At 39.2% G+C, this 10,518-nt stretch overlaps 1 protein-coding gene and 1 long non-coding RNA gene across 13 annotated transcripts; one reads left to right on the forward strand and one right to left on the reverse strand.

Moving 5' to 3' along the window:
- Positions 1-517: 517 nt before the first annotated feature.
- Positions 518-3,039, forward strand: LOC4338244 (uncharacterized). 2 transcript variants are annotated; one of them, XR_010741728.1, is made up of 6 exons: positions 518-713; positions 808-924; positions 1,108-1,277; positions 1,418-1,581; positions 1,986-2,559; positions 2,694-3,039. It is a non-coding gene; the product is annotated as an uncharacterized lncRNA (long non-coding RNA). The 2 variants fall into 2 exon arrangements; XR_001545824.3 differs by lacking the exon at positions 1,986-2,559.
- A 4,028-nt stretch (positions 3,040-7,067) lies between these two features.
- Positions 7,068-10,049, reverse strand: LOC9267632 (F-box/kelch-repeat protein At5g60570-like). Of its 11 annotated transcripts, none has more exons than XR_001545784.3 (5): positions 9,248-10,049; positions 9,148-9,184; positions 8,284-8,464; positions 8,132-8,189; positions 7,068-7,372 (listed from the first exon to the last, which is right to left on the reverse strand). XR_001545784.3 is itself a non-coding variant. In XM_066311098.1 (5 exons), exons 1-5 carry the CDS (start codon positions 9,292-9,294, stop codon positions 7,367-7,369), a joined length of 270 nt encoding a protein of 89 aa, XP_066167195.1. In that variant the 5' UTR covers positions 9,295-10,049; the 3' UTR covers positions 7,068-7,366. The 11 variants fall into 11 exon arrangements, 6 of the variants coding, with proteins under 6 accessions (XP_066167195.1, XP_015637911.1, XP_066167192.1 ...); XR_010741736.1 differs by having other exon boundaries at positions 8,284-8,467; XR_001545785.3 differs by having other exon boundaries at positions 9,106-9,184.
- Positions 10,050-10,518: the final 469 nt, after the last annotated feature.

Genomic DNA, 10,518 nt, shown 5'->3' on the forward strand with positions numbered 1-10,518 from the left:
GTAAACACCTAGTCTGTAGTGGAATGAAAAATCCTATACTTATGTATTCTCATAATATATACAGCTTAAGAATACAATTAATACTATGGGGCATGGTTGGTCCAGAAGAGAGATTAGGTAGATAGTTAATCTCGCCGGAAAAAAAAGAAAGGTAGATAGCTAATCTTTTTTAGACAGAAGGCCAACGGCCCAGCTTATAATGAAAGAGGTTTTACGTCGCTAGGGGTTACCCAGTTTAACAGCAGCACAAAAACAGGAGGGATAGTTATCCTTACATATTCTTTTATCTAAGAGCCGTGGGATCGCTGAGAGATTAAGAGCCGTGGGATCGCTGAGAGATTAAGGCTGCCACGTCAGCTTGATTTGGACAAAGCTAACAACGATAAAGCTAACAACGACAAAGCCACAAATGAGGCCTCCAATCGTTTTGGTTGGGCTTAATATTACCTTTGCCGGCCCTTCCTTACACATGGGATGTTTCCTTTCTTATCGCTCGGCCTGCTCAACCCCCTACCTTGGTGCGATACTGCTGTTTCTCCTCTTCCTACACGCAGCAGCGCCGCATCGATTTGGGCGCTCACTACGTACGGTGCTCGCCGGATTGGCCGGCGTCCCTGCCGCCGTACACGGTAGTGGAGGTCCCTTGATGAAAACTCCTCTCTGCTGGTCCGTAGACGCCTCCTTTCGCCATTCTCTCCTCTTCAGTTTTTTCGGTGAGGTCGCCGCACAGTACCCGTTCTTGCTTTCTCCCCTTTCTTCCTGTGCAAATCTAATCCAGTGGATTCTTATGTTTCTCTTCTTTCCCAGGGATTTCTTCACCGTCCGGTTGTGCATTGGCTTCCCCTAGGACCTTCTTGCGTCGCCTGATTGATCTGCAGGGTGTGCCGCCGTGGGAGACCCTAGGCCTCCACTTCCCGTGCTAAGGTAGTTTAATCATGCTTGGGTGATACCAATTTTTTCCTTATTGTGTGACATTGATTTCTTAGCTTTTTTATTGGTTTTTCAGTTTGTTCATCATGTTTATTATTACTCTATTTACCGATGCCAACCGCACTTACCTCTCCACTAACCAATCTACCGCCTTGCCTACATCGGCCGCATCACTAGCTTCCACCATGGAAGGGGGAAGCAAAGGAGATAGCAACAGCTTAGGGGCACAACCAGAAGATCAACCGGTTCTTCTCCCATCTACTGATCTACATGTCCATAAAGCTGTGGAATCACAAGATCAACCGACTATTCTCCTATGCACTCATCCAGATCTCCTACAAAATTAGGTATTTTCGTCAAATAGATCTCCTCTACATATTTGTTCGTGGTTTGTCTTAGAAGCATCCAATTAATGCTTATTCTTCCCCTACATACATACACCCATTCATTGAGCCTGCCTTTGCTCAAAAATACCTTTCACTTGCAGGAATCAACTACCAATTTCGTCTAGCAGATCCAAACAAGTCAACCAATACTGCATATTCCACCCACACATGACGATCTGTCACAGCTATTGGATCTGATGAATCTATCCTAGATCCAACCGTACACGGCAACCCTGCTCCAGAGCAATATGTCTACCTCCCAGGGGTAAGTCAAAAGAAAAGAACACTCACAAGTTTTTTCCCAAGCGTGCAATTTAAACTTAAACTACCTACACCACATTAGCTCACCCTCTATCTGCTTGAAATTATGATGCATTCACTGCTTTAGTCATATAGTTCAAACATATTACAATATAATTGGCCATTATATATATGCAAAGTAAAATATCATTGCAGTAAACATATAGAAGAATAACAAGACATATTGCACCCATATGAATAATAATTTTAACAAACAATACTAATATATATATCTACATGTACATCTTTATTTTTTAGACAATTGTATTAAGGTATTTGTATCCACACACAACCCAATTGTGCTCACAAATGTTTTTTTAGTCACCTTGATATAAATAGGCTGCAACTAAAGTCTATATCTCAAAGCAGCTCCTGCTAACGCGATTACATCCAAGCCTGGCTTAGTCATACATTCGTCATAGATCAAGTTCGAAGGACCAGATCAGTATAGGGCCAATTTAAACATGGATTTACCAAGAGTAGGCATTCGGGTATAAAAAAATGAGATACATTCTATGGTGAGGTAGCAGACACATCCTACGAAGCTAAAGAGAGTACCACGCATGCAGCCATTCAATGCCTTCAGAGAAAGAAAAATATTGCAATAAAGGATCTACTGAGAAGAAACTCCACACAACCAAGCAAATGTTAGACCTGTTTGCACATAGTCTAGAACTCCACAGAAACGAAGGTCACCTCCTCCAACAGAACCAACAGAAATATAACATGTTAGTGAATGAGATCAACATGATCTGTGCCCAAAGTGCATTATACCTTCCCAAACATGTCAAATGGTTGGGACAACCAGCATGGCCAAACAAATGATATCTCTGTTGCATACATTGGCCATTCTCCACCTGTCACATCAAATGAGATACTTGCAAAGCATCTGATAGCTCTTACGCAGTACAAGCATGATTGATCATCCTTCCTTCCCACATAGGCAAGTATTATTCAATCTCCTACATTATACATATGAGTATTTTCAATGTACCAACAGGTCATTACTAAACAATGTCTATTACCGACCAAGCTATGCATCCCAAATAATGAATTGCATGGATTTTCATTTTGCAGGATAAACAAATGTGTATGTCACATGGCTAGGAAATCCAAATGTGGCTAAACCATCAAAGTGCTGTGTCCACATTGTGCTAGCTTGCATTTGCCCCTTTTTGTAGCATATGTTCAAACCGCTTGGACCATCATAATTGATGAGCAAAACAATATATCCCTATATGTTATCACCACTGTTATAATGTTAAGGTTGTTCAAATATTGTACCATGTACATATCGTACCTGATGTTATCTGTATAAATTTCGTATCCTGTACACATAGATATCGACTCCATGTAAAATAATCTACTCTATGTTACTGTTGTTTCCTCTTTTATGTAAAAATGTCTATGCCTATTATCTTCATCACCATCTTATTCACAGTTGAATAACATGCAACCTCCTGTTTGCATACTTCTTATTAATCTTAAGGAAAACAATTTATTATGATAACTATGACAAACTTTTTTATATATGCAATGAAAAATGCTTAACTCATGGCTCATATAAGATCCCTTGGCCAAAGCTGAATAAAACCGCGCGCGGCATAGCGCGCGTTTATTGCTAGTCAGCTTTATAGCTGAGAATAAAGATTGCACGCAGGCCAAAACACAAAAAAAACAAAGCCCTCAGAACCGTGATAACATGTCATCCAACAGTCGATCTAAGCAACTGCACGGCAGTCATTGTGTTCTCTTCCAGCTGCTCCAACTGGTTGGCGCCTTCCTTAGTCTATGCCACTGTCTCAAAAAGAAAATCACTCGAAAGATCAGCGTGAGAGACGTAGAAGGGATCTTCTTATTGAAAATCATGTTTTTCCTGGCTAGCCAAAGTGCCCAGGCCGTCGCCCCTAACAAGATTATTAGGTTATTGGATTTATGTCATGGTAAGCCAACAAACTGTTCAAAAAATAATTGATGACATAAAGAGGGAGGGGCTCCCCAATCTAGTGCATATCTTAGAATACACCACAGGAAAGTGGCCAAAGGACAAGTGAAAACAATGTGATCAGCATCCTCTGAGCTGTGGCACAGGGTGCAGCTATCCCCTCCCCCTATACGACAACAGTGAAAGAATCAGAAGATACAATCAACCTGTTAAAAGGAAGGGTAGAATACCGAAAGAGCATCAACAATGAATCAATCTAATATTGACGGTTGGCGGATGTGATTGCTTGGTCCTCAACTCTATGGTCGTTGAATATTAGCACCCATCGTTGCTGCTCTTGGCGGAGAGATATAATAATGTTTTCATCTACGGAGAATTTGAGATCAGAACGAAGGGGATCAACACGTGAGAGGTTAATATTTACAGTGGGTCGGATGGGCTGAAAAAGGCCTGGTATAGTTTATTTAACACGGATTCTCGATACAATCTACGATCGTGATCTTATGAGAGCTCGTAAAAAATACCCAGGTATAGAGTATAGATGGCAAATTACATTGCTACCCTCATTAATTATATTTTAATCATCTTTTGCAAAGCAAGCATTAATTTGTTTAGTGAGAGCACAAGTATAACTAGTATGGTTGTTTTAATTAAAGGGTAGGAAGAGAAAGACAACGTCACTGAAAATGCTTTGGAATATAAGAGAGACAAATATTTTTATATAAATCTTAAATGCTACAAGCCTACAACGACAAATTATTTGAAATTAGACTACTAAAAGAAGCTGTTGTATCATAACCTACAGTCAGGGTCTAAAATGCAAATACTGTATCTGTTTCATAGTATAAGTCTATTAGGATTATGGATAACACATATCTAATAGTAGTCGACTAAGCACGACGAGACCCACCATATATCAAGTCTTATACGGAATTATACCTTGTATATATAAGGAGTTCCGGATAAAGAAGAAAAATAGAGTTCAACTTGGAAACGACAAGGACTAACCAGATCGTATCTACTCCCTCCTTCCCTAAATGTTTGACGCCGTTGACTTTTTTAAACATGTTTGACCGTTCGTCTTATTCAAAAACTTTTGTGAAATGTGTAAAACTATATGTATACATAAAAGTATATTTAGCAATAAATCAAATGATAGGAAAAGAATTAATAATTACTTAAATTTTTTTTGAATAAGACAAGCGGTCAAACATTTTTAAAAAAGTCAACGGCGTCAAAAATTTTGGGATGGAGGGAGTATATTTATCTCTAATTCTACTCGGTTAGGGGACATCTATGGTTATAAATAGAAGACCCTCTAGGAGGAAAGGGAGACACAAACCAAGATATGCCAGAACAAACCAATACAAGCCAAAACAAACCAATACATGCCACCTGGCATCGACTTCAGAGATTAGCCTAGACATACCCAATCTGGCGCATCAAACGCCGACAAGAGGGATCTAGCGCTATCTCTGATCTCACCGAGTACGTATTTGAGGCGGAAGACTACCCCGTCATCGACTATGTGTTGGTGTTCCATGCTGCCAAGCCGACGACGACTAGATAGGTTATCCCAAATATTGTATTTGTATGATTATGATGAATAAGAGTAACACCGGTTTCGCCCAACAGGAGTAGTGTTGTTACCTTCCGATGAAGGGGCTCGAACCTGTATAAAAATCTTTATCTCTATGTATTTTACCTCAACCTTGTATATCCCCTGATACCAACGATCCCCATACAATGCAAATACCGTAGTCGTGATCTAAAACAACGACAAAGTCGATTTGGCTTTTCTAATGTCAAACGTTTTAAAATTTTGATCAAGTTTATAGAAAAATATAGTTTATAGCTTTAAATTAATTTTATTAAATCTAACATTTAATATATATATATATATATATATATGACACTCATATGGGGCACCATGGTGCCCGGGCACCATGGTATCAAATGCACAAAATCACTCAAATTTTTCAAAATTTTCAAATTGTGAGTATATACCTAGTTATAATAACTCGATTCATACCTATACCTATCAACAAAACAACTCAAATTTAACTTTATTTCACAATCCATGATTACATACCTAACTAATTATATGTATGGATGCTATATACCTAGAATCAAAATCTAACAAAAACAAGTTCAAATTCAGTTCAAACTTGCTTTGAACTAGTTAGTAAAGTAGTTAATGTTAATATCTAAGTAATTGAAAAAGTTTCATACTCATTTGAATTGGGTATATACTCAATTTCAACAATGGTGCCCGGGCACCATGGAGCACCAAACAAATTTACTATATATATATATATATATATATATATATATATATATATATATATATATATATATATATATATATATATATATATATATATATATATATATATATATATATATATATATATATATATATATATACACTACACCCGGATATAGAATAGCTATTCTATACCCCCCTCCCTCCCAAGGGCCAAACCCACCTCCCCTCCTTTTTAAGGGCTCAAAACCCACCTTCCACCTCAGTCAAAGGTCAGTCAAAGCACCCCCACGTCGGTCAAAACCCGGTCAAACTGCCTACTAACTCCCCCACCACCCACCTCTTCTCAGCTCTCGTCTTGTGAAACAGTGCAGTAACGCGACATCCATTGTGCAGTAAAACTGTGTCTTATGTGCAGTAACAACATTCAAATTTAGTTAAAATATAGTCATGACGGATCTACTTTTGATAAGCATTTTTTTTGTAACATCATGGTACAAACGGTTTTAAAAAATTATACATCACATGAGAGATATTGTTATTCGAAGCTTGGGTTTTTTTTTTATCTTAACTCTCCACAAGTAGTAATACTATAGCATTACTACTTGTTACTACTATCTGTAATGCGTTACTACAATCACTACAAGAGATCTTATGATAGGTGACGTTTCATTTACGTCACAAACACATAAAATTTTGTCACATTTCGTAATCTGTGACGCTCGCATGACGAAAATTCATTCGTCACCTATCATGCGTCTCTAATGACGTTCTATGACGAAACCTTATTTTTTTCGTCATTAATCTAGTGACGATCCTTCCATCGTCATAACTTTGTGACGCTCATATTCGTCATTATCTAGCCTATAAAACGTCATAAACTTTATTATGGGCTGTCAAGAACCATGTAGTTCTCGTGGGCTAAGCCCAATTGTAAATCTTGTCAGCTTTAGGCCTAGCCCATCTAAAAAATAGCAATTTACATACTACTGGCCTGTTTAGAGCAATGTCGTAAGCAACCTGATTATGGGCCAAATCCAATTACGTAGCAATTTATACACTATTTCAGCCCAGTTTGCTAATCCATTTGTAGCAGACTAGCAATACCAGTACCAGATACCAAGTGGGCCAAGCCCATTTCAAAAGACTATACAAGCCCAATAAATCATATAGCACAAAATTACAGCCCTTATAATAGCCAATAAAAACCAATGGTCATCTAATACAGTGCAAATACATATGTGCCAACCCAGTCACATATTCAAATACAATCACAGTCACAAGTTCACTGACCATGAATACATTACAGATTAACTAGCCAAAACAAAATACATCGGCACATAATCAGGTTCAGTACATTAGTACTGACTTAACACATAATCACATGTCAAAATACATATGTACCAACCCAACCACGTCCAAATACAATCTCAGGTTCACTTACCAAACACAAAACCATGTGTCGAAATCACACCAACCAAAATACCACTGCCGTCTCATCATGAATCATCAAGGCGACACGAAGAGGATGGACAAACCTTACATCTGAAATTACATGCAAACAATTTGTAAATACAAGATGCAAAAATTTGTAAACAAAACATGCCATCACACTCTGAAAGATTTTTTGTATGCAGAGTTAATGGGTTATATACAACAAGCAATCATTGTAAAGTTTTCTTATCCATAAAGCAATTGTTGCTTCAGGATATTTACATCGACACTTTAGCAAGAGATGTAAATAAGTAATTACGTTTGCACTTATAGGTTATTCTTGGAGACAGTATGTTAACTAAATTCTAACTATAATATATCAATGTATTTTTTATGCATGCCCAGAATAGTGTATGGGCTGACCTGGAAATGATAAAACACAGAAGAGTGAAGAATCCCAATTTAATCCAAGTTTGATGGAAATAATATAATCCTAAGGAGATAGAATAAATAACTTCTTTTCAGTAGTAAGCTAAAAATCTGTCAAATACTACAAACTAAATTGAGGAGCAAGAGCTGAGCTCCTGCAATCAGAAAGTACCCGGAGAACAAAATCACAGGAGGGAGCAAGAAACAGTTGCTGCTCTTAAAACTTGCTTTCAAGTTTCAACTACAAAATTATTCCAGTGAACACAACAGGCAAACCCCAAACATCTTCTCTAGTTTGTTACAGTCATATAATTGTAGAGAGCATGCAAGGCACACTTGTCGTATATAAAAAAAGCTTAACATCGTTAAGTCAAAGTACAAAGAACGTGTCGAATGAGTTTTTCTTTAGACCAACAATGTAATTCTTACTCTACGATATACCTGTATACTCCATCTCGAAAAAAATGCAATTCTTACTCTAGGCAGCCTATACATTACCCTGCTTAGTCAATACTCAAAATTAGTTCCAAGAACATGTAATTAACGCAGCTATTAATCATGTTTGTCATTAGTAAAACAAAGACAACACAAACCTGTAGAAACCATCCAAGAAGAAACTGGATGAGAGCCTCCTCGCCAAGTTCATGTCTGCCAAAGTTTCCCAATGACCAGTCTCTGAATTGTACAGCTCGGCAGATTTCAGCACCTGTCCATTCTTATCACACCCACCAGCGACAATAGCAATTTCATCAAAGCTTCCTGAGGCAAAGAGCACTACTAGACATTCAATTATTAACGATGAAGAGTAAACAGTCCTGGTCGTTACAGACTTACAGTTAATTCCAGCTAGTTAAACCAAAACTGACGACCACCATATTAGTCCTTGTTAAAATTATGTGGTATACGGTCGTTATTTGGGCATCTACTTCTCCCCATATTTCCTGACGCAGGTGGCCCATTAACGTGACCCTTTGAGGAGCCCAACACACGCTGCTAGATCAAGTAAGTTTGAGGTAATCTTAGAGCAGTACCTATCCTAATTTTTAATTCAGTTTGGATGATATTAGTTGACGCCTAATTGCAAGATTTTGCTTGATCCAAAAGTTTTGCAGTTATTTTCCAGAAATGCTGGACCACCAATTCAAGCAAATGAGCAGAGTTGCAGCAACTCTTCATGTCCTCTGAACTCTCCCACTAGTAGCACACAAACATGAAGAATTGACAGGTTTGCGTTTATAACAAGTTGTGTACTATGCACAAGTTCTTGCAGTAAATATATGCAGTTTGAATGCTTCAACCTTGCGCAGAGTCATTACTGATTGCTAATGCTGCCTACTTCAATACTACTTTGAGAAATAACTAGGTACAAGTTAAAGATTTCAGTTTGCTTATGGTTCATGGATTATTGTAGTTACCAAATGAGCATCCATTAAGTAAATGGTTGGTATTCTCCTCACCTTGCTGCCTGACATGTTTGATTTCATTGGAGTGCATCTGGACCAACCACAGACCAGTAAATTGTACATCCAAATAGCAAGAACTGCAAATTGTTGTTACCTTGTATATTGATAATGAACTGCAACTTCTTTATCCACTGCTTCCATCTAAGATGTCCTGAGAGCACAAACTTTTTAACATTACCTAATTATTAAATCAATGGGCACCAAGAACATAATGAACCCAGATCATAAAAAAAATCTTTGTTTTCTGTGAAAATCTTCATTTATCTGAGAAACGAAGAAGGCGACGCCAAAGACGAGCCGTCGAAGTCGGCCCAGGTGACCTCCGCGTCGTGACCCGTGCTTCCCATCCCAGAGGTGACCACGGCGGTGACATGGGGGCAATCTCAACAGGTCAAGTCAGCTTCGATCAGAGGAGGTACCAAGGGGAAAGAATAGGGGAGGGAGGACGGCGGCGACGGGGGAGGGAAGGAGGGGGCGAGGGTGGCCGGGCGGCGGCGCTGGAGTTGGGTGGGAGGCCGAGCCGCTGCCGCCGCGGCCCGGTGGACCCCCTCCGAACCCGCACACAAGAGGCGCGACCTCCGGCGCCGGTGGGTGCGGAGGCGGATGCCGAGGCGGCGTGGGCTTCTCCTGGCTCGCCATACCACCTCAGGGCCTTGAATCCTTGATCCTTCAGCCGCTTGGGTGTCGGACAGCCTTCCCGACGAAGGACCAGCGGAGATCGAGGCTGCCCTTCCGAGGACGGCGCCGCCGGATCCGCCGCCGCAGGCTGTCGCCGTGCCCGCCACCCGCCACCGTCGTTGCCGTGCCCGCCGCTGCCGGGGCCGCCACTCCCGCCCGCTCCCAACCTCCAGTCGGTGAGAGAGAGAGGAGAGGAGGAAAGAGTGAGAAGAGAGGCTGAGAGGAGAGGAGAGGAGAGGAGAAAATATCAGGAGGAGAGAGAAGAGGAGATGAAAAAATTTGGAGGGAAAAAAATTAATTTCAAAATATTAAAAATTCAAATCGAATTTTATTATACTAAATGAACTCATGTAAAAAAGTTGTTAAAAATAAAGTTGTAGAACTTTTATTGAGATCTACCAATTTTCTTTTGGTCATTTCTCCATCCGAGTTTGATTGAACTATATAAAATTTGAATTTTAAAATATAAGAAATTTAAATAATTTTTCGGGTTGTAAATGATTTCAAATGGAAAAGTTGTCAACAACAAAGTTGTATAAATTATCAATATCTTCAACTTTTGTTTTGGTCATTTTTCTATATGACTTTGTTTGAACAGTTTGAATTTGAATTTGAATTTCAAATTATGACAATATCAAACAACATTTACAAGTACTAAATGATTTCAACTGAACAAGTCATCAACAA

Source organism: Oryza sativa, chromosome 5 (genome assembly GCF_034140825.1).
Source record: "Oryza sativa Japonica Group chromosome 5, ASM3414082v1".
NCBI classification, from domain to species: Eukaryota; Viridiplantae; Streptophyta; class Magnoliopsida; order Poales; family Poaceae; genus Oryza; species Oryza sativa.